This window comes from Halictus rubicundus, chromosome 5 (genome assembly GCF_050948215.1).
Source record: "Halictus rubicundus isolate RS-2024b chromosome 5, iyHalRubi1_principal, whole genome shotgun sequence".
NCBI lineage: Eukaryota > Metazoa > Arthropoda > Insecta > Hymenoptera > Halictidae > Halictus > Halictus rubicundus.
Window position 1 is genome coordinate 6,613,260 of NC_135153.1, and position 25,704 is coordinate 6,638,963.

A 25,704-nucleotide genomic window follows, 5' to 3' on the forward strand; every position below is an offset into this window, starting at 1 on the left:
AAACCGATTTGAAAGATGATCCGTGGAAAAAGGTATCTTATCTCGATGGAAGGTATTCCCTTACCAGCAACTGAATCTTTCCCTAGGGATGAAGAACGCTCGGTCGAATAGTGATGCGTTAATTAGTCGACCCTTCATCACCGTTCCGAGTCTTTAGAAGACAATGGCCAGGTCAGCAGTGGAGGCTGGACGAGAAGCTTCCGTGAGAAATTCTTGAGATTGTTGTTCTTATCGACATGTGGTATCTGGGCATACTCTTTCTCGTATAATTAAAGGTCGAACTGTTTTTATCCCAGATTTATTTGTTGTATTGAACATCGTGGGAGAAAGTTCGTAAAAATTATTCGTAAAAAATCTTTTGGACAAAGATCGACTATATAAGGAAAAAATAATTTGTAAAAGGCAATTGAAAATAGTTCGTCAGCGTTGAAAAATCTATTATTCTTGTTACTTTTATTTATATATTATTTATAAAATTCTTATTTTCGTTATACCAGCGAGCAAGTGATGAAAAAAAAAAGTAAAATGTAACCAAGGAGTTGTGAAGGCAATTCTCATGTAATTCTTTAGATATAATTTATTTAACCGCACACTTAAAAAAAAACCAAGTCTACTCTCCCCGCTGAAAGACGATTATTTAGAGAAGATACGTTCCAAGAATACTTGCTAAAAATTCTCATGCGGACGCGACTCTAATTTTGATATATGCGTTCTGGAAATCGATGAGAATAAAAAAATCTGATAGCGGCATGGCATTTTTTCGGAGTCGGCCGACGATAAGATCGTCCGATCGAAATTGTGCGATCGAGTCACGGAAAGAGAACGAAAAAATCGTTCCCAAGGCAACGTGATCTGCGGAATGCTTAAGCGGATGCCTTCCCATCTCCTCCTTCTTCTTTTTTTCTCTCGGTTATACGTTTTCATTTTCGTGTTCGGGGCCAGTGTCTCTAACGGGCTCTCATTGGTACGCGGCCAGATTAAAGGCGCTACCCACACTAATCTCGCTAGATTTAAAGCCTAGAATACGCCTCGTGATTCGACTGGCTTTTGCCTACCCCAACACGACCCTTCTTAGTCTAAAGTTCCAATCGAGTTCCCCGAAAGCCCCTGGCTCGAAAATCTTCCGGCGAGGACGCGTCACGAAACCCAAAAAGAACCCACCTGTTTCGTCGCGGCGCGGCGCGTCGGCGTGCCCGTCTTTTCCGAGAAACACGACCGATCGTTTTCCATTCGCATTCTACCCTTATTGTTTATCTTTTTGGTTATACTGAATACTCTCTTCGCCGACCGATCCATCCTCGCGCGCCGTATGTTAACGAGAAACATGTCCCCTGACGCTACAGCGCTTCGATGTCTATCTGCTTCCTCTTCTTTGCGGTCTTCAACCACTTTTAATTCCATATTAACCCTTATCACTCGAATGGCGACTCTAAGGCGCCACTAAAAATTACAAAATTTCAAAATATTTTTTACATTATTTAATTTCTTTGTATTTAATAAATTACTAAACATTTCAGTCATGTACAAGTAAATTGCACCATTTTCGTATGTATAGCGTGAAAAAATATATATAGAAGGGAAATATTCTAGGTCAGAAGAAATTTTTCGTTTTGAAGTTAAAATGGCTTCGAGTGCAAAAGGTTAATGATCCTTTAAATAATATTGAGCCTGTAGCGATTACCCTATTTTAAGTCCCATTTTGTTAGAAAATGGTGTATTCCACGAAATGGCGTCTATTGTGAGCTATAGTGTTTAATCCTACTTTGAATCCTACTCTGTTAGAAAATGGTATGTTTTACAAAATGGTGTCTATGTGCTTGGACATTGGTCTGGTCCTTTTCTTTGTGGCCTTGTATCATTTTTAATCCCATATTAATCATTCTTTAAATAATTTTAAGCCCGTAACGATTATCCTATTTTCAATCCCATTCTGTTAGAAAATGGTGTATTCCAGGAAATGGCGTCTATTGTGAGCTATAATGTTTAATCCTATTTTGAATCCTACGCTGTTAGAAAATGGTATGTTTTACAAAATGGTGTCTATGTGTTTGGACATTGGTCTGGTCCTTTTCCTTGTAGCCGTGTACCATTTTTAATCCCATATTAATCATTCTTTAAATAATTTTAAGCCCGTAACGATTATCCTATTTTCAATCCCATTCTGTTAGAAAATGGTGTATTCCACGAAATGGCGTCTATTGTGAGCTATAGTGTTTAATCCTACTTTGAATCCTACTCTGTTAGAAAATGATATGTTTTACAAAATGGTGTCTATGTGCTTGGACATTGGTCTGGTCCTTTTCTTTGTGGCCTTGTATCATTTTTAATCCCATATTAATCATTCTTTAAATAATTTTAAGCCCGTAACGATTATCCTATTTTCAATCCCATTCTGTTAGAAAATGGTGTATTCCACGAAGTGGCGTCTATTGTGAGCTATAGTGTTTAATCCTATTTTGAATACTACTCTGTCAGAAAATGGTGTATTCTACAAAATGGCGTCCGTTATGTGCCACAGTGTTCGCTACTATTTTAAATCCAATTCTGTCACAAATTTTTTATTTTGCTTGAAGATCCGGAGTCTAGTAAATACAAATGCATAAAATTAATGATCGTCGCAAGGAAGAGTGGCCGCGGTGCAGAACGTGTCACAGCATCGCCGCGGTTTCCCGAGAAACCATAAGCGTAATTGTAGAACCCACGGCTCGAAGTACTTCGGTCTACACCTCCTTCGATTTTTGCCCTATACTAAGAAACGCATTCCACAATGGCCAGTCATCTCATGTTAGCGCGGCATAATGCTCACCTCCCGGGACAAACGCGCGGTGGCTCGCGCGCAAAGAGAGGACTCCGGACTTCGTTAGCGTTAGCATGCGCCGGACCTTTGAAACTGTAACTTTTGTCATGCGAAACGAGAGACCCCGTCGCTGTTTTTTCGCCCGTGCCACCGGAGCACTTCGAACCTCGCGGCGAGAAACAACAAGCGGGAATTTCGTTTATAATTTGGCCCCGTTCCGTCTCGGGAACGTTTTGTAACGATCTCAAGGCGGCGCGGACTAGTTTCCGACCCGTTTGAGGCCGCCATGACTGTTAACATTGCATGTAAGTAATTCCCAACGTCTTCTTCGTCTTTAGAATTTCTAATACCCTCCGCTTCGTTCTTTAAGATTTATTGGACGCGAGGATATTTCAAAATACCAAGGTCAATTTAGACATTCTGGGAGCCTAATGGGGTAACCAACATTTTTTAATGTGCAATTATCTTTTACAAATATTATTTGTTTGACACATATCAAGACCTACAGACTACAAGAAGCTAATAATAATTCGCTAAGGTGAGAGGGTAATTTCTTCGCCACTCGCTAGAAAAAATGGTAACAGATGCCATATTTTTTCGAATTTAATTAAACGCAGCTTGGGACATATTTTCGAAGCATCATACTATCGATTGCTGCAAAGAAAAATCGATAGTTTTGAGTCTCTACGTCAGGATCACCTCTTAGACTCATTTAACTCCCATCACCTGGGTCAGCCACTTCTAGCAAAAGTGGCAAAAGTCGCCTCATTTTTCAAATTTCTTTAGACGCTTCTTGGGACATATTTTCGAAGCATTCTACTATCGATTGCTGCAAAGAAAAATCGATAGTTTTGAGTCTCTACGTCAGGATCACCTCTTAGACTCATTTAACTCCCATCACCTGGGTCAGCCACTCCTAGCAAAAGTGGCAAAAGTCGCCTCATTTTTCGAATTTCTTTAAACGCTTTTTGGGACATATTTTCGAAGCATTCTACTATCGATTGCTGCAAAGAAGAATCGATAGTTTTGAGTCCCCACGTCAGTATCGCTCCTTAGACTGGCTTAGCTCCCAACATGTGGGTCAGCCACTCCTAGCAAAAGTGGTAGGAGGAAAATGATAATGAAAACTTTTAGGGGAATATTGTGAAAGGTTTGCAGTACCGACTGAAGAAATCGATTATTTGTAACGACTACATCAGTCTCCCCTCCTTAAATTCCCCGTCTACCAGCAGAGCAGGCCAGCCACGCATTACGTCACGTAGCACAAATGACTTTAAATGCCCCTCTTGGCTGGCTGCGACGGTTGTCCCTTTCGATTTCGACGTATGAGTCCCCCAGCCATTCCTCTTTTGTATTTCTCGCTGGGGGCATCGCGAACAATTCGGCTCTGATAGAGGCCGGAAAGGAATCTTGTGTGGACAGTCGTCCGCCGATGGCGGACTTCTTTGCGGACTCCTCTTCTTCCTCTGCCGTGATTCCAAGGGCCTGGACAGGTGAGACGGAGAGAGCAAACAAGTTTGTGGAACTTATTCTAATTGCCAGATTGCGGATCTTTGTGCGAGACACGCCCAATTCTCTTCGTGGCACGGTATTTTTTTGCACGGTTTTGAAATAACACGGTCCCAAAAGAAATCTTCCGTAGATTTGCAGATTGTAATCTCCCCTTTACGACAATATTAAATAACTTGATGCACGATTTTTGTATCGCCTGTCTAAAATTCTGTAAAAATTTATTGAACCATTTTTCGGCATGTAATTTATGGACTGCGGATCTTTATGCAAAATAAAAAATATTTCCATTGATTGCAAGACACAGGATCGAGATAAAAAATTTCTTTCTTCTTTTAATTATTTTATTAAGCTGAAACCAATACACCGGTGCCCTTAAATCTTTTTAATATGTTCACTGCTTGAAATTGTGCTTACCCATTTTTGTCATAAATGAATAACATCCGTAGTCTAGTAATTTATGGCCGAAAAACTCAAATATTCGAAAGAGGTCGAAGAAAGTTCATATTTTCAATTGCGCAGTGCAGGAGCAAAAATTAATGTATAGACATTTTTTTAAGGGCAACTTGAAGGTATCTTTTAATTGACATTACGCGAAGTTGTAGTTTAGTAAATTGTTAATGTTTTGTTAGTGGCCTCTAACGATTCCTGTTTCTGTAGACAGAAATAATGTTGTTGCAAACCGCTTGGTAGTAGACATTACCAAATATAATGGCTCGCGTGCTGCTTTTTCCCTCCGATAACACGACTCGCAAATTATGTATCTCCAAGAAATATTTTTAGCCTTGGACGATAACGTCGCGTTTAAATAATAACAAATTATGATCATAGACTCATTCAGCCATTCTAAATGTTCAGGAATGTCAAGCCAACGAAGAAACTGTTCTCAAAGTATGAAAATGATTATATAGCACTTTGAGAATTCCCAATTTCTCCCTGACGTGACCCTATAAATTAAAAAATCGAAACCTCCATTTATTTTCAAGCTATTCCAGTTTTTTTATTCAGTTTACTCTCTCTCTCTCTCGGAGAAATTGTAAAGTTTAACAAGTAGGGATTGTCAAATCTTTCTAATTAAAAGGATTAAAATTAAAATTATTATTAAGTTGAAAAAACAAAATTTTGTCTTTACTCTTACTTCTTGCTACTAATGCCAAAATATGTATTTTCCTTACAGTATAGTAACAAATAGAAAAAGGATGCATTTCATGATCATCAGGTGCATCGAATGCACGTCATCTCGCGCGATGCTCGAGCAGAAGTCCTCGAGCGATTTCAAGTGGACGTCAAAACACACAAAGCACGGCCACGACTAACGAAAGCATCTGTTTTCGACTGGCTGAGATCTTTTTTTCGGCGGTGCGCGCTTCGAAGGTTTCGGGGATTCATATGTCCGGCCATATGCGGCCGACGATATAAATTCGACTACGCTCGGGCTCGGCTGTGTTTGTATTTTTGTCGTTTCACGCTCTTAATCTTCCGCTGATAAACGTGTCCTGTGGTCGGCCGCCATGTGCTCCATGAATGAATTGCGATCGCGGGCCTTATCGACCGGCGAATTTTGTTCAAGAAACCTTATCGGACCCCCCGTTCCACGATATTCCTGCGCGATTCGAACGGGTTTCCCGTACACGTGTACGTCGGCCATCTTGTTTAGACCACACACTTTCCGTCCACCTTCCTTTCCTCATATTAGGCAGGGTCTTACCACTAGCTTCGCGGCTAGGTTTTAGGCTTATGCTTGCTACAATTAACACACTAAACCTACCGACCGGTCTTCGTAGATTCGCGATAAGGTAGAGTGACTACGTTACCGTCAAAAAATGGTTTCACGTGCCTCAAGTTTTCGTCCTTATATAAGAATATTTTGTCGCTGGCAAAGGGCTCATTCGAAAGAGGAAGGTTCAATCTAGAACGCGCTGGTCAGGAGCTGCCGAGATTATGCAGATATTTGGTAATATAAGCGTTAGAAGTAGGCCAAAAATTGACGATGCGCATGCCGTGGAATCCAAGCATTTTTATGCCACTGGATGAGTTTTCTGGATGAGATCGAGAGCAGCGCGCACTAGAAAATATCTCCAGCTACGAATTGAGCTATATTTTGTCTTGATACTCTGCGAAATGAAGCCAAAAACTTGAAGCACGTGTCTGGCTTCAGAATTCATTATATTGATAATACAGAGCAAAAAATGTGACAAGGTTACGTCGTTGTACCTCAACACCTCACCGTGTACTTAACTTAAATAAAACTCTTCTCGATTTTATTGTAATCAGTTGTACTCGATTTACAAAACCCGGAATCCAACATAACTAATACATGGTATCTTATAAAAATGGCGGGATTGAAATTGTTTTTGCTCTCCTATGTATTTATTTAATTATTTCGCACGAAAGCATCTTTATAACATCAATAATTGCAAAATAAAAAATCTGGGACCGGTCATTTTGATCGGCGATGGTAGGTTTAGTGTTAATGCAAATCATTTTTATTTTGCATAAAGATCTAGCCATATAATTGTTTTCAATAATAACGAGATTATTGCGATTTAAACACGGGCAATATATTTTTCTGTTTTATGTATACTGTATTTTGTTATGCAGTATATATTTTTCAAGTCAGATATGGTTTGTTGAATTACAGTTACATAGTTAATAATTTCTACTTGTGCAGTTGTTAAGTACTATTTTTTTTATCACAGGACACTTTAAGTAAATACAAGAATAGATTAAGAGAACTTAAAAGTGTATAAAGCAAGAGTTTATGGAATTGTTTTGACTGTTTTGTTAATTATGTTTTAGGTTTGAGTGAGATATGCAAACGCAATATTTAAGTGTGCAAGAATTGTTTTAAATTCATGTATTCTCTATAGAAACGTCTTTGTATTATATTGTGAAAATGCAAGAATAAATTGAAGAACAATTTGACACAAACGATAACTTCCAAAGTATTGTTCAAATGTTTATTAATTTATAGACTATAACGAAGATTTCATTCAACGATTTTGCGAATTTAAGTGCAATTAAGAGAGCGATTGCAGAATAATTTCTTATCGCGTCGCCACAACCACATTGTTCGCAATCTCTCTGGTTGAAGCTAATAGTTTTTGATTAACAGAAACCAAAGGAAAAAGGAAACGGTGCATGAGAGGTGACACCATAAATTGTTGCGGTTGTCCGCGACGGATTCGCGCCTCTGATACTGCAAACGATACCGCGATGATAACCGTAATTAGCATTATAGGAAGTGGTTGCCATAGGCAAGTAACTGAATGAATAATTCTGATTAAGAGACCGGCTCCCCCCCTCTCTCTTCATTTCTGCTTCCCGCGACACGGACCTCCGATCGAGTATAAATTATATTGTTCCCAGTAGCGTTCTGTTCCGTTCGCATGATTCCTCGAATGCTTCATAAGACCGGTATTTATCCGCGGCGGTTTCGCGTGGGAAAACCATCAATTTTGTTTAACTAATTGGACGCCGGCGATTTGGACAGTGATCCGTAACGAGCTATTGATACACAGAGAATATCTTCTTTAATTTCGACAACGTAACAAATTTTTTATATTCAATTTCAACGGCGTTGTTTTCTTTTAAGTGTCCTCTTTTCTCGTAGGTTTGAAGGTCATAAATGTTTCTTTCTTAACTACATATATTTTCGCGTTGCGTCGCGCAGCTCATAAAGAAATACATACATTCGAATATTTACTGTGACGTCACCTTCAAATGACCTTGAACTCCGAAGACGAAGGTCAAACTTAAGTTTCCTTTATTTTCACTGAATCCCTACAATTGTATCAGAACATTTTGATCGTGCCGTTTGCCTGTGGAGTTTCGTGCACTTATGAAAAAGTTGGAAGACGATATACAAAACAGAGAACAAAATAATGGAAAAATTCAAGATTATTGTTACACCAATCCGAAGTCAATTGTAACAAAATTGACCCAACAAAAACTTTTCTAATTGTTACTTTGCTAAACAAATGCTAACTTATTAGAAATGCTAAGAACCTGACAAAGTCAATTTTTATGGAGCTTCCCTCCTCTACGACTGGTTCGGACCATTTTTATCCCGCCACTTTCCATAATTAACGGAGAGCACTTTGCATACCGCGCAAGGATCGGCAGCCTAATTGCAGCCTAATTACATTCTCAAATTTCCGAAACGCCACGAATCGGGCCGGCGTGGCAGTGGTGTCAATGTTTGGTTCGCGGCGGCAGCGTTGCATCGCGTGAGAACCGGTGCACACGCTGCACACCGCACACCGGTGCAGTGCACACACGTCGCCGGACAATCCCGTCGCGCGGCGAGCGCATACGTTATGCGAACGCGTGCATGTGTACGGGTCCAACGGTGGATTCAAGGTTCACGGTGTTCCGATCCAAGGTGCGCTTTGTCGCGAGCGTGTGTTTACGCGCGCGCCCCGTGAGTTATAGGCTTAGCGGTTGCACGTGGGTGCACAATATTGCATTCGCTCCCACACCCACCCGGGCGCAGCGGCCTCTGCAAAGGACCTGCATCGACGCGCTTTCGTTCGTTACCAAGACATTTTTCTCGCGCCGCTTTTCGGCCGCCCTCCATTTCCGATACATTAACACTAGAACCACCGAGCCCTAAACGTGACTTAGACTTATCCCTTTATAATAACAGCAAGATTGAATTTGCTCAGGTTTCATACGATTTTTATGGTAACATGTACTCCAAAGAAAACTTAACTTTCTCGTGAAAACGTTTTCATAGTTTCAGTAATCGTGAAAGAAGAAAACCACCAGTCATTTTGACTGGTTAGGTAGTTCTAGTGTTAAGGGGGTACCCCACCGTGCAAGCTCAAAACGATCGGTACCGATTAAACATTTTTTTCTCTTCAGTAATTGTTGAATAACATGGAAATATCTTCCTACGGGATATTTACCAACGCTTTGACTTTACTTCCATATTTTTTTTGTTATTCTAAATTAGAAATGGCGACGTTATAAATTATCATTGTCCAGTTAGGGGATACCCCACCGTGCAAGCTCAAAACGATCGGTACCGATTAAACATTTTTTTCTCTTCAGTAATTGTTGAATAACATGGAAATATCTTCCTACGGGATATTTACCAACGCTTTGACTTTACTTCCATATTTTTTTTGTTATTCTAAATTAGAAGATGGCGACGTTATAAATTATCATTGTCCGGTTAGGGGATACCCCACCGTGCAAGCTCAAAACGATCGGTGCCGATTAAACATTTTTTTTTCAGTAATTATTGAATAAAATGAAAATTTCTTCCTAGGGGATATTTACCAACGCCATGACGTTACTTTCACATTTTTTTGTTATTCCAAATTACAAAGTGGCGACGTTATAAAATATTTTGACCGTTAGGGGGTACTTCACCGTACAAGTTCAAAATGATCAGTACCGATTAAACATTTTTTTTCAGTAATTGTTAAATAAAATTAAGATATTTTCCTGGGGAATATTCACGAACGCCTTGACGGTACTTTCATATATTTTTGTTATTCGAATTTACAAGATGGCGACGTTATACGGTCTTTCCATTACACCAAAAGTTACTGAAAGGCGAAAGATTTGTATGCGAACTTAATTGAGAATAAATATTTTTCTCCTTTCTTAAATAATTTATTACTAATTCAAGAAAGTAACAAAATGGCGCCTGTTTTAAAGGCCGATTAATTTTTTTCGGCGAAGAATCAGCGAAGAAAGTCAATGACAAAATGAAAGCGGAATATGCGCTCGATAAAATTTGAGACCAGGACGAGGAGGTACAACAATGCGAGGAGGTAATCGACACCGGATTCCAATAAATAAAATTCGAAGACAAGGTAAAACCGGGGGACAGGATAATGGAAAACGACAAGTTCAACGGGCGAGAGAATGTCCGCTCGAGGATTTTTGCATATCCTTTGAGACACCGACTGGGCTCCTTTTACCGAGCATGGTCGAACAGAAGAAAATTTTCTCAACAATGCGGCAATTTCGCGGGCTCGGTTATTGTCGGACGGTTCTCGGCGCAATGATTTAGTGATATTTATTCTGTGGCAAAAGAACCTGCTCACGAACATTTTTCTTCCGTGGAGGAACGAACCTTTGAAAGGTAACGTAGGCGTGGTACCCTACCAGGCAGGAGGTCCCCGACTTGTTTCGAATTCTATCCTATCTCTTTCGGCGCATTAAAGAATCGGAGGATTCTCGGGCAGCGAAAAATCGAGCCCTTCCAGAGGGAAAGTGTGAGACCTAAAGGAATTATCACGGAAAGTTCGAGCTTTCGGCGTTTCGATTTTTTTTTTTAAGGTGGAATTCTCGCATAAGTGGTCGAAGAAATCGATTTTTCTTTGTATTCTATTTTATTGTATTATAATATTTTGAGAGCAACAATTACTTTCAGGCTATTAAAACCAAAGCAAGAAGGATTTCTTCTTGGTTCCTGTATCTTGCAACTTTTGAGACAATTGTTGTTCTGCATAAAATTCCGCAGTCTACGAATTTAATCATTAGACAAGTTAATAATAAATTCAACCGAGTAAATGAGATCTCCAAATTTTTGTTTCATGTTTAACACTGGGTTTGCTAGTTTTTAATATTTTTAATTTAAAATTATTAAGATTCTAAGGATGCATACATGAGAAATTATTTACCATTTCTTTGGGTATATATTGTAAAAGAAATGGCTAAAAATTTGGATAGATTCATTTTTGTTATTTTTATATATTGTAGAATATTTAATGCCATGTAAACCTAGTGTTAAATACTATTAGGAATATTTGTGAGTTCTACGCGTTCCTGCAGCAGTATTTTTCCGCGATCATAATTGTCTCCCTTTATGTCGTCGCCTATACAGAGTGGTCCTTTTACGTAAGGCCACCTAAATATAATCTTCAGGTTATTGTGATACAAAAAATATTTGTTACGTAATGTGCATGGTGTCAATGATGCCAAAATGTGGCAACAAAATTGTATTCCGAAGGTCGTTTTTTTCAGAGTTATCAAGGTCATCGGTGTTTTTTGATACACAACTACATTTTCGAAAAATACATTCAGCTATGTATAGTAACATGACCTTGAAGTGACCTTGATCTTCGAAAATTAAAGTTTTAGCTAATGCCGAGACATTTTCGACGACATTTTTACTTCGCAGAACGCTGCGGTCCTATAAAAGTTACACCGGGTAACTGTACACGTTTCCATACATTAACCCTTGTCGCAGACGAGTTTCATTTAAAATTCAAATCGAAATTTCCCTTTTTCCGTCATTACAATCCAGAAAAGAATGCCCATCCACGCTCGAATCATCGGAACAGCCCGAAACTTCCTGCTGGTCGCATGACGACAAAAAGGCTTCCGTGTCCTTTGACAGCGGGGTTCGTGACGTTTGTAAAAATGCAACGGCGATGAAGCTTAATATTCACTGCCAGCTCGACCGGTGTGACATGCTGCAGTTTTATGATCATATTGTTTCCTGCCGCTTTACGATCATTTACGGAACTGTACAATTGCGACGACCAAACTATTCTGATGGAAATACTGCATAAACAGCAACGTCAACGAAGTGGTATTATCCCGGTCTTTATGCGCGGACAGAATTTTTATCTTCCACCGTGTACATGCGAGCAATGTGCCAATTCCTACTAAGTGTTCAATTAAATAATTTATTCTTATGGGTGGTTTGCATAAAGGACCACCGAATATTTATTATTATTATTTATTTGTACAGATTTCATTTTTTATTTCGGTCGCTGGGCTTTATTATTGCGCAGATTGCAAGAATGGCCAAAATGGTCCAGAAATCGTTTCAGAGACAATTTTAAAATAATTTGCTAGTGTATCGACGAGTGTTTCCTAGTAAAATTGATTGTAAATCGGTACAATTATATAGGGGCCCCAACAATTTTGTACTTCCTAGAAAGAGGTGACTCCTGAGGTCATTTCAAGTAAATTTTCCCTTTACGAAAATATTCTCCGCGGCCTTGTTGAGAAGTTATTAACGAAAAGCACGGACCAATCAGAGCGCGGCTACAGCGGACGGATTCTGCCTCCACCAATGCCAACTGTCGCTGAGTTGGAATCCGTCCGCTGTAGCCGCGTCCTGATTGGTCCGTGTTTCCCTTTGATAACTCCTTAACAGAGCCGCCGAGAATATTTTTGTACAGGAAAAAGTCACTTAGAATTACCTGAGCAATCATCCCTTTCAAGGAAGTACATTTTTGGGACCCCCTGTATACAGGCTCTATACAGTTGAAGTCAACGCATATGATGGCTCAAAGCCATAGTAATATAGTAGAGAGAAGTAAAGTGGAGAGTGGTAAATATAAGTGGTAAATTCACAATTTATTGTCCCGTACAAGCAACAAATTGGAAAATCAATGTGAAATTAATTTGTGTCCGTTTCGCGTGACAAAAAGGTCCATTTTCGGGGTCTAAAATTGCTCGATCGAGGATAAACGGGCGAAGGTTTAATTGCTCCTCGGTAGAAGGTCGGCTAGAATCCGAGGAATCCGCGAAAATTTGACAAAACGACTGTCGCTGGCAGTGTCTGGCCACTCGGTCACTTTGGAAATGGCAAACAAACGGGCGACGGCAATTAAGCACGCACTCTGGGACGCAGGAATTCGCGGCGCGATGTGCGGTCCTCATAAGTTCGTCCGGTGTGCCTCGGCTCTCCTCCGTGCACACATCTATCGTCCACGGCCCCTGGGAAGAGTAAAGAGTGCCGTGCACGGGTTCAGGGACAAGTTTGTGCAATCAGACGGCATCGCGGTTAGAGCAAATATTGTAGGTCAAATATCGCTGGTGGTGCAATTGTTGCTGGGAGATCCTCTGCACCGGATCGAATCGCTCTCTCGCGGCCATGCTGGAATTCAGGGCTTTGCTGTTAAACTACGCAGAGGCCCTAACAACTTGAAATTGATAGCTCCCCGTAGACCCTGAGAGGGAGAAACGCAAAGTTACATTATTTTCAATGTACCGAAAACAATGCCCACTACCCTTAAACAATATTTTACTTGGATGAGTACAATGGAACAAAATGCGACACGTATCCGAGGCTTCTTCGTATGCAGGTGCTGTAACAATTTCACTCTGAGAAAAAGAAACATAAAGTTGGATTGTTACGAATGTGCCAGAACACAATGCCCACTTTCCGCAAACAATATTTTACCTGACTGTGCATAGTGGCACAAGATGTGACACGTATCTGAAACTTCTTCGCGCGCAGATGCTCTAACAATTTGAAGTAGAAAGCAGCAGCAGATTCTGAGGATAGTTAGATTATTTTGAATGTGCCAAAACAATGCCCAGTTTCCTCAAACAGTATGTTACTTGAATGTGCATAATGGCACAAGACGTGACACGTATCCGAGACATCTTCGTATGCAGATACTGTAACTATTTCACTATGAGAAAACGAAACATAAAGTTGGATTGTTTCGAATGTGCCAGAACACAATGCCCACTTTCCGCAAACAATATTTTACCTGACTGTGCATAGTGGCACAAGATGTGACACGTATCTGAAACTTCTTCGTGTGCAGATGCTCTAACAATTTGAAGTAGAAAGCAGCAGCAGATTCTGAGGATAGTTAGATTATTTTGAATGTGCCAAAACAATGCCCAGTTTCCTCAAACAGTATTTTACTTGACTGTGCATAGTGGCACAAGATGTGACACGTATCTGAAACTTCTTCGTGTGCAGATGCTCTAACAATTTGAAGTAGAAAGCAGCAGCAGATTCTGAGGATAGTTAGATTATTTTGAATGTGCCAAAACAATGCCCAGTTTCCTCAAACAGTATTTTACCTGACTGTGCATTGTGGCACAAGATGTGACACGTATCTGAAACTTCTTCGTGTGCAGATGCTCTAACAATTTGAAGTAGAAAGCAGCAGCAGATTCTGAGGATAGTTAGATTATTTTGAATGTGCCAAAACAATGCCCAGTTTCCTCAAACAGTATGTTACTTGAATGTGCAGAATGGCACAAGACGTGACACGTATCCGAGACATCTTCGTATGCAGATACTGTAACAATTTCACTCTGAGAAAAAGAAACATAAAGTTGGATTGTTACGAATGTGCCAGAACACAATGCCCACTTTCCGCAAACAATATTTTACCTGACTGTGCATAGTGGCACAAGATGTGACACGTATCTGAAACTTCTTCGTGTGCAGATGCTCTAACAATTTGAAGTAGAAAGCAGCAGCAGATTCTGAGGATAGTTAGATTATTTTGAATGTGCCAAAACAATGCCCAGTTTCCTCAAACAGTATTTTACCTGACTGTGCATAGTGGCACAAGATGTGACACGTATCTGAAACTTCTTCGTGTGCAGATGCTCTAACAATTTGAAGTGGAAAGCAGCAGCAGATTCTGAGGATAGTTAGATTATTTTGAATGTGCCAAAACAATGCCCAGTTTCCTCAAACAGTATTTTACCTGACTGTGCATTGTGGCACAAGATGTGACACGTATCTGAAACTTCTTCGTGTGCAGATGCTCTAACAATTTGAAGTAGGAAGCAGCAGCAGATTCTGAGGATAGTTAGATTATTTTGAATGTGCCAAAACAATGCCCAGTTTCCTCAAACAGTATTTTACTTGAATGTGCAGAATGGCACAAGACGTGACACGTATCCGAGACATCTTCGTATGCAGATACTGTAACTATTTCACTATGAGAAAACGAAACATAAAGTTGGATTGTTTCGAATGTGCCAAAACAATTCCCACATTTCTCAAACAATGTTTTACTTGAATGTGCAGAATGGCACAAGACGTGACACGTATCCGAGACCTCTTCGTGTGCAGATGCTCTAACAATTTGAAGTGGATGGCAACAGCAGATTCTGAATGATAGTTGGATTATTTTCAACTATCCTATATCATTGTTAAAAACAATGCTCAGTTTCCTCAAACAATATTTTACCTGACTGTGCATAGTGGCAGAAAACGCGACACGTATCTGAGACTTCTACGCGCACGAAGGGGCTGAGCTATGGAGTACAATAGTGAAAGGGTTAAGAGATTTTTGGCGAGTGGGATCGGATGGCGCGCAGCCTCCGCTCCGGAGCCGAATTATTTGCAACGGAGCGCGATCGCGCTGTGCACGCAAATATGCGGGGTCGCGCGGTGACGTCACATCCGGCGTCTCGTTTTTCGCGGTGCGCACTTATCAAGCCGGCCACCAAAGGGAGAAGAAGGACGAGGAGAGAGGAATCGCGCGGGAATCGGCTTCGCGTGCCCACGCAGTGGCCGAATGCGCGAACTGCAGCAACGGTGCGCATCCGTCGCCACGAAATGCAACCACGTCGTCGGTGTTTAAACGACCCGCGGCGAGCCTTTTCAATTCGGTTTTTGCACGCACTCGAAATGCTTCCGTTTCGACGACTTCGCCGAACCGAGCGAATTCGGCCAATTGAAAGGCATGCGAAAAGTACGAGCGTGCCCCGCGCGACGCGAATCCGGGGCTCTGCAGTTCGCGTTCGCTAATTAGCGGTTCCTTTGCGAAATTTCGGTTCCACGTTTCGCCGACGTTGTTCTTGACACTCGAACAGCGGACCGTTCTTTCAACTGCACAGTTAACGACGTTTAGGGCAATTCGCTACTTCATTTATCAATTTTTTAAAACAGTTTTCTACGGCTACTTCTTGCGAATACGTTCATTTAACCCGTTTGCATCATTAGCGTACATATACGCTCAATTTTCCTGGTATATATACGCTCAATTTACTTTTTCTTATAATGTTGAACTATGAAGTTCTTTTACCTGTAGTAATTTTTGTACTTAACACGTTCGCGGACGTGAATGCTATAGCATTCATTTTCATAGCGATGCAAAATGACATGGATGCTAAAGCATTCAAATTTTAAAGCCAATTTTTATTCATTTAATTTTATACAACCTGAAGTTTTTGTAATTAATATACATTTCAAAGTAATGACCAACTGTCATTACTAACGACAGTTAACTTATTATTATTGTTTATGTCTAATCAGAGTTTGGATAGTACAACTAATTTCAAGAAAAATTGCCTGTCTATTTTTGCAGCTCACTGAAATTTTTACTGACCGTGAACGTGTTAAATATAATAAAAAAAAGTTTGGTGATAAAGGCCTTCTTTTCATATTTCCTTATGATGCAAATGGGTTAATTACGCCGCCAGAGACTGAGTAATCGATTTTTATACTCTGGGTCAAAATGGACCACCTACAGGAAATTGTCTTTGGCGCATTTATATCGACGATGATGTTTACTGTACATTGTAAATACTTGGGTTGGTAAACTTCGAAACATGAGCGACCTAGAGGGTCAAAATGGACCCGGCCTTCGCCGTTGCAGGCTTAATCTCTGCATTAGTAAGTTGTTCTTTGACAACTTCAAAGCCACCGTTATATTATTGTCAATTTATCAGAACTACGAAAGGAAGTCGTTTTTAATTCGCCGACCCATAAAAAAGTTAAAAATGAGCACACATTGATTAAAAGTGCGAGCATAACGCGCACCATTTGAACACGCACGGCTCTCGAATGAATAATAAATTCGACAGGATAACTAATGGCCGCGGCACCGACGCACACGCATGAAACGAGCGCAATGTAGCAAGCGTGATGCATACATGCACATGGTACCTATGTACGCGGTATAGCAAACTTGACTACGATATGTATTTTTCTTTTTTTTTTTTTTAGTTACTAAAAAATCGAATACGCCGCCGGTGTAAATGACGAAGACGTCCCCGTAACTCTTGCACCGTTGTCAACCGGCTGGTGATCAATGGCGGGTAGATTAAATCGAAAACACGCAGCCGTGTTGCATCCGGTGCAACTTGAAAACCGAACGGGACGCGCATCTACGCGTGATTAACGGGTATCGTTGCCAAAAACGAATCGCCAGAGTCGCAGCACACCAACCCAAAGAATGGCAAACTGTTTCTGATCGACTGGCGGAAATTAAAACGTTTTTTCCAATCTAAAAAACGGCCTGCGAGAGGAACAGAAGAAAAAATCGACATCGGCGCGGCGAGACAATACTAATGCAGTGATAAACACAGTCTTATCACTTTGGTTTCGAATTATTTGCTTATGAAACGTTCACCGACACATTCGTGACATTCTTCCGATTGAAACGATACCAAACACGACACCGTTCCGAACATATCTACGCGAGTAATCCACGATAAAGTAGAACCTCGATTATCCGAACTAATAAGGACGTTCAGAAAATAGAACAGTTACTGCGTTCGTTACCGTGCTGGATTCAATTTTTACCAATTTGTACAATTAATTGTATTGCATAGAGATCGCTTTGGATTGAACTGTTTACGTATAGAACGTTCGGATAATCGAGGTTCCACTAAACCGTGAATTACACGAGTAACTATGGTCCAAATGGTATCGTGTTTGGGCACATTTTAATCAGAAAAATGTCACGAATACACTGCTTAGAAATTGTTTGAAAACCCTACGAAATTTAAGTACATCCCTTAAAAAAATTCAATCACAAGTGTTCAGCTATGGAACAGTTACCTGGCTACAGTGCAGGATTAAATCGTTATACTGATTCATACAACGAACCGTTTATTGTTTGGTACACGGGTTGACAAATGGTGTCGTGTTTGGCATCACGCAACGGGTCCCATGGAAATCACCGACACAGATTTTTCCGACATGGTTTTCACCGACAACATTTCACCGACTCCAGATTTGACCGACAATAGCTTTGGCCGACAACGTCTTTAACCGACAACGATTTTGACCGACAACGTATTTGACCGACAACAACTTGAGACGACCACAGTAATAACCAACAGTAACACGTTTACAACGATATGCATATAATGTTTACTAATAAGGATATGCTATCTCATCGATTATATACTTTTTCTTGATATAGCGAATGAGAGGACAGATTTACCAAGAAACACAGTGAAACCAAACCGAACAGAATGTATTTGTATATAATAGATATGTTCTTAAAGTATTAAATACAATATATTATTCTCAAAATAGCGAAAAGGAAGTCCATGTAACTAATAATGAATATAATAGAAATTTCAAATACATTTGATGGACTGTATAACAACAAAAACATGTATGACAACGAAAATATTAACATAATAAATAACAAAAATTTAAGCTTCCTTCAATTAATTGTGCGATAAAAATAATAGTTGCAAGGAGAATAATATTCCCGTTGTTAATAACTTGCCTAAATCAATATAGCAAAGATTTTAAGTACATTCGATAAATTGTGTAACAAAAACATTAATTACATTAAATTTATTATAATCTAATATTATGTGTAACAGCGTGGCGTCTCTTTTACGTTCACCCTGCCATATTTTGGAGGATCGCTTCAGGGTCCAAGATCGAGGCTCCTCGGCGGTCGAACGTCGCGCAATTACACGAGAGCGAGAATGTCGCGATAACAGTCGGTCGGTCGCGTGCGACAAAAGACAGAGTGACAGCGAAAAGGGGTGGTGAGGGGAGGGGAAGGGGGGGGGGGAGGTCTGGATGTCTGCAACGCTGCCTTTCTCGCCGATACTCTTGCTGTATCGACGAACCGGCCTGACCTTTCCCCCGTGTTCGTAAATTACAACGCATTCCAGTCGCGCGGCGCCGCGACCTCCAAATGTTTCGTCGCCAGCGGGCATTATTTTCGCGAGCAGATTGCACGCGGATACGGGCGGACACCTCGCGCGAAACGAGTTGTTCCGATAGCCGGCCGACTACAAACTCCATCTCACGAGGGCGCTATCGAAACAACCTCTAATTTCGACCGTTGCTCTTCCGTCAATTTGACGTACGGCGACCTGCCCTATGAGTCAACATATAATTCGTATTAACTCTTAAGTGTTTACTCAGATTACGAAATACCGCAGTGTGGATTCAAGTATTACCAATAATCGAGAAATATTTCATCACGACAACATATAATACATAATATGTTACAATATACAGTGAATTCTCGATATGTGTCAACAACACGGGTCTTGACAGCGACATATATCGTCCAGGAGATACTATGTGCTATGTTTACACTCCCCGGCGTCCGAGGCCTCTCGAGTTTCGAGGCCCCTCACGGGGTATATCCCACTGCAGTGGGGATAATCCCGTGACGTTTATCCTCCAGGCCTTGGCGACATATATAGAGAAATCACTGTATTATACTTACACTCCTCGGCGTCTGAGGCCTCTCGAGTTTCGAGGCCCCTCACGGGGTATACCCCACTGTAGTGGAGATAATTCGGCGACGTTTATCATCCAGGCCTTGGCGACATATATAGAGAAATCACTGTATAATTTTTGCGTCACTCGTATAATTGTTAGAATAATCAGTCGATGTAATACGGAATAGATAAACACATAAATTTTTTTGGAATTTTGACCAGTTTCACAATCACCGGCACATATATGAGAGTGAACAGTGGAGGTACCGAGCAATGCGGATGGTTATGATTTTATCGTGTAAACTATACAAAAATGTATTTATTCTAGAAGCGTTTACCCCGACCGGGTTCTCTATATTCCCGTGAGCAATTTGCTGCCAGATGTTATTACGCGCGGCCGATTACCGGGTCGGTAATGTGACGGTGTTTATGGGGCCGGCTTTAGGCGACCGCGATTCATATCTCCTATAATAAGATGATTGTTTTATAATTGATACCGACCGCATGGGTGGCACGTAATTCCCATTTTCTCACAGTTCCTGAAGGTTGCATGTCAATTACGATATAAGCTGTGCATGCCATTATAAAACGAGAATCAGTCATATTGTTCTGGTAAGCTTTTATCAACGCTAATCTTGATAATTCTGTTCGCACCAACAGATTGCATTAAAAAAAATGGTAACAACAAGGAAATTATAAAACACCGCAATGTGTAACCAAGAATGCACCTAATATGCACCCAATATGTACCCAATATGCAACTATTATTTTTATTTTTATTCTTTGAGATCCCAGGACCAATGCGCACCTAAGTTGCACCTAATATGCACGCAATATGTACTCAATATGCACCTACTATGCACCTAACACGCACACAATATGCACTGAATATGCACCCAATGTGCATCTAATATGCACCCAATACGAAACTGATTCTGAAACGCACCTAACGTGTACCCAATTTGCACCCAATATGCACTTGAAAGGCACCTAATATGCACCCAATATGCACCTAATAAGCACCTAATGTGCACTTAATATGTGGTGCCCTTTGAGAACGAATGTCGTCATATTGGGGACATCGGATCCATGCATTTAGGCCTTGCGACGACAAACAAATCATTTAGTTATTGCAGTGACAACAGATCGGTATACATTTTCATTTTTTCCCATACTCGAAGACCTTGACATAGGATTTATTTTTCAGCCAATAAAACAGCGCAGCAAGAGATTAACGTACGCCGCTAATTCGCGATTGATCCGGGCACAGTTTCCCCGTTTAGGATTACGAATGCAGCTATTACGGGAACAGAGTATGATCGCCGAGCCACCTACCACGAGGCAGTAACAGTCGTGGCAGGTCGAGATGCGCCTCGATCTTGCGCATGATAGAATTCCTGCGTCGTTGAATCGACGTTTGCGCCGCGCGGATGCGAGATACGATGCACGCCCATAGCTAAACAGTCGGAATGGCCAGTTATGCGCGATCGAGATAAATGGCAGCTCGTCGAGGGCTCTCGTGCGCCCTCCGATCGCGACTCCGACGAATATCGCGAAAGTTATGGCTCTATGAAACGCGACTCTCGTAATCCTTTTTCACCCCTCCTCCTCCTCCTCGCCCCTTTCTTTTCCGTGCCCACCGTGGTTCCCATCGACGGAACAACTCGTCGGCATTCGTCATTTTGGCCATCATCGATTATACCCAACTGAGATCCCCCTGATGGAATCATTTATCGGGCGAAGACCACGGGGACCTTTCGATACTTCTTTCGTTTCGCGCGAGCCCGCCTGTTGGCAGCCCTGCTAGGGTAACCGTACGAGAGACGCCACGCTTCTCGGTTAGGCCACAACAACAACTTTGTGTTCGTAGCAATTCAAACAATTTCTTCTTTATTATAACGGTCATCCATTTTAGAAAACAGTGTTACATAAGATTTTGCAATTTTGTTACATAAGATTAAATGAAAACAAAAAGAAGACTTCGGTACCCTGATCTTGTATGACCTTAAAGGTCGCTGTGTTGTGTACGAATCACGCGTTTTCATATGATACAAAAATATATATATGTAGTGTTCTATCGAAAAAATTGAAGGTCACCTTCATTTCTCGAAACATGATAGAAATATGCCAAATTGATGTACACTGTCCTATTGGTCATAAAAAAAAACTGTTGAACTATTTTTCTCTTTTCTCTATCATTTTTTTCGTATCACAATATTTAAAAAAAGAACGCTAGCTAGTAATGACGCCCTGTACAGTACATTAATTTTAAATATTAATTCGAACGGAGAAAATTGTCCGCCCAACTGAATCGCATTAATCTGTGTAGTTTCTTTGGAAATTATTTCTTCTAATTTGCATCATGTTTCGAGAAATGGAGGTGACCTTCAATTTTTTAAACAGAATACTACATATATTTTTGTATCATATGAAAACGATTTGTCCGGACAAATTGATTTGTACACAACACAGTGACCTTTGAGATCGTACAAGGTCAGTGTACCAAGGTCTTTTGTTATTTTCATTTATTTTTATGTAACAAAATCAAAAACTGTTTTTTTAAATATATGGACGACTGTTATAATAAAGAAGAAATTGTTTCGATTGCTACGAAAACAAAGTTGTTGTGGCCTAATACAGAAGCGTGGCGTCTCTCCTACGTTTACCCTAGCAGGGCTGCCAACAGCTTTTCTTACAGCCACCGAAAAATCTCGAGTTGCAACTGGTTCGTCTCAGAACGGTAAAAAGTGTCAGCTAGCCTCCGGACCAAGTGTTAACCAGCTAGAACAACAAATGGGACAATCAGCTGGGGAACAGTCGCAACGGAAGCTGCAGTTGCAGCAACCCTTCGGCCAGGGACCCAGGTCGCACCTTCTGGTTTCGATACCTGTAGGGCGGTACACTCTGTAACAAAATCCACGGGCGTTCGAGAGATTCTTTTCCGAAAACGTCGCTCCGAAGCACCTGTGCCGTGAAATTCCTGTCTGGCATCCTATGCAAGCGGCGGCGGTGCATTCTATGCGCCGTCAGTCGGCCGCGACGACGCCGACGACGAGGAAGAAGAAAGAGGAGGACGAGAGAGGGCCGACATAGTGGGAGTAAATGGTGCCGGCGAGGAAAGAAAGGAAGAGGAATCCGACGAGGGGGGACATGGTGGGGAGAGAAAAGGGGATGCTATCTCGCTCGTTCACAGGGCCATCCATTGACGCCCTCGGCCAGGCATTTATGAATGAAACCCCTCCCCACCCCACACGCCGAAGACCCCCACTCTATCCGCCGGGGCTTCGTTCTTACGCTCGATGCACATGCGCTCCGACGCGGTGCATATGCGGTGCATCCTCGTTGCGGATCGCGAGATAACTCTTCGGTATCGCGCGGCCACGCGGGACGCGAATCGAAGGATTTGTTGCATTCATTTAACGCTAGGCTCGAACGATGGGTTCTAATGTTTTTAATTTATGCTAGCGATACGTTCATGAGGAATTATTCAACAATTTCTTCGGGTACACTTTGGGTATTCTTCAATATATATATTGAAAAAAGAAAATTTGGATAGATACATTCTTGTTACTTTCATGAAGTTATGTAAAATGGTCACTTTTACTGCTCCATTCTTTTTTTTTTTAATTTTTACACTCCTCAAACGCCTACATGGGTCCATTTAGTTTTTCTAGGTTCGAACGATGGGTTCTAATGTTTTTAATTTATGGTAGCGATACGTTCATGAGGAATTATTCAACAATTTCTTCGGGTACACTTTGGGTATTCTTCAATATATATATTGAAAAAAGAAAATTTGGATAGATACATTTTTGTTATTTTTATGAAGTTATGTAAAATGGTCACTTTTACTGCTCCATTCTTTTTTTTTTTTATTTATTAAACTCCTCAAACCCCTACATGGGTCTATTTAGCTTTTCAAGTATGTAGGATCAATGCTACATAAAATGTTAAATTTTATCCAACGTATTAGTTCCTGCCTATCCAAATCATTAATTAATGATTGGCCCCTGTACATTGTTATCGATACAGACTGCTTATCTGCACTGCTTATCAAGCTCTAGAAAAATGTCTAGAAGAAGAGAAATGAAACAATGTGATCTGACATAAAGAATTTTTACTAATTCATCAAAACGGTTATGAACAAATAAAAACATGCAGGGACAAAATGTCTGACATTAATTTGAAAAGAGATTAAATTGAATATGAATTTAAAGAAACCTGACAATAATTCTTCCAAATAAAAAATAAACTTGAACAAGGAAGACTAAATAAAATTACCTTGCACGAAGAATAAACAACCCAACAAAACTTCCAATTACAAATAAATATACCCAGGGGAAAAATGTCTGACATTAAAAGAGATCGAATTAAATATGAATTTAAACAAACCTGACAATAATTCTTCCAAATAAAAAATAAACTAATAAAAGGAAGACTAAATAAAATTAACTTGCACGAAGAATAAACAGCCCAATAGAACTTCCAAATGCAAATAGGTGTACATCCAGGGAGAAAAATGTCCGACGTTAAACTGAAAGGAGATTGAATGGAATAAACGCTTGTAAGTGAAATAAAGGCAATCAAAGTGTGAATACAAAGTTATGTAAAAATGTTTTCGCGTATAGCATTGGTTTTGGTTCGTGTTCGTCGCGGGGCAAAAACAATCTCGCGGCTCCGGCGAAGACCACAACGGGCTCCAATTTTCGAAAATCCTGCGGTGTAATTTGCGCGCGGTGCAGAAATCGGTATCTTTTTGTTGAAAACCCCCGTGCTCCAATGTTACGTAAGAACGAAACACGCCGAGATGCGACGCGCGTACATTTGTCGAACCAGCTGCCCATCGAGATCTCAATGTTAATGCGTTTCTTTCGCAACGCGTGCAGAAACAAATCTTGCGAGCCGTCGGGAGATATCGGTATCGTCGCTGGAAAGGTGTTGGCACTCCTGACGACGCTGCGATTTCGTTAGGCTTTTTGCGACCGTTAACAGGATGCATTCACCGGTGGCGTAATTGGCGTCATTTGGGTCGATTAGCGTCAAATTGACCGTGTCCTCGAATCACGGTAATATCATTGATCGTTTGCAAATATTACGCCACGACCGAAATCACGACCGGCCGATTTTCTAGATAATAACGAGACGCGACGACCGATCAAGCTGGGAGCTGCGACGATCGATCGGAAATCGATCGATTGATTTCTACCTGGGCAAATTCTATTTCAAATAAAAATGAAAAATAGCTATTTAAGGGCCCGGGATAGTCACGTGACTTTTTAATTAATAATTTACATTTACAGACTTAAGATCCACCTTGGTCTCGATCCGACGGGTCTTAAGTCTCTGACTAAACTTGTCACATTTTTTGCTCTGTATTATCGATATTATGAATTCTGACGCCGTGCCTCAAGTTTTTCGGCTTTATTTCGCAGAGAATCAAGATAAAATATAGCTCAATTTGTAGCTGGAGATATTTTCTAGCGCGCGCTGCTCTCGATTTCATCCAGAAAACTCATCCAATGGCATAAGAATGCTTGGATTCCACGGCATGCACATCGTCCATTTTTGGAATACTTCGAACGCTGATATTACCAAATATCTGCATAATCTCGGCAGCTCCTAACCAGCGCGCACTAGATTGAACCTTCCTCTTTCGAATGAGCCCTTTACCAGCGACAAAATATTCTTATATAAGGACGAAATCTTGGGGCACGTGAAACCATTTTTTGACGGTAATGTAGTCACTCTACCTTATCGCGAATCTACGAAGACCGGGCCCTTAAAACAATTTATTTCGCACCGATATTTTCGATACTGTTATTTGAAATATGCATAATTTATTTGAGTAAATAGCAATTTCAAATGATACGTATCATTTCGTTATTATTTTATTTCAGATTCGATGAGAACAATAATCCTCAAAATAATGAACAATTGGTGTCAGTGTAAATCAGACTCAAACCTGATCAGGTCGTTTGATATAATTCCGAGTAACAATTTCAAAATTCTTTGAAATAATTATCACATAAAATAATGTTATTCCAAAAGTCACAGACGTGGAAGTAATTACATAATAAAATGTGATTGAAACAGAAAATAGCTACCAGGAATATTCATGAACGTTAGAAGTTCCTGAATAATAAGAGATAAATAGGAAAACAGTATTGTACACTGTTGCACAACAAATTGGTTCCAGGTATTACAAACCTGTCATGTACAGTCAGTCACAA

General features: G+C 40.6%; 1 protein-coding gene across 5 annotated transcripts; it reads left to right on the forward strand.

Annotated features, from left to right (window-relative positions):
- On the forward strand, nt 1-25,704 carry LOC143354630 (uncharacterized). Of its 5 annotated transcripts, none has more exons than XR_013082355.1 (3): nt 3,970-4,290; nt 5,484-5,751; nt 25,372-25,704. XR_013082355.1 is itself a non-coding variant. In XM_076788885.1 (2 exons), exons 1-2 carry the CDS (start codon nt 4,065-4,067, stop codon nt 25,485-25,487), a joined length of 342 nt encoding a protein of 113 aa, XP_076645000.1. In that variant the 5' UTR covers nt 3,970-4,064; the 3' UTR covers nt 25,488-25,704. The 5 variants fall into 5 exon arrangements, 2 of the variants coding, with proteins under 2 accessions (XP_076645000.1, XP_076645001.1); XR_013082353.1 differs by lacking the exon at nt 25,372-25,704 and adding an exon at nt 7,422-8,221; XR_013082354.1 differs by lacking the exons at nt 3,970-4,290; nt 25,372-25,704 and adding an exon at nt 1-202 and having other exon boundaries at nt 5,484-6,406.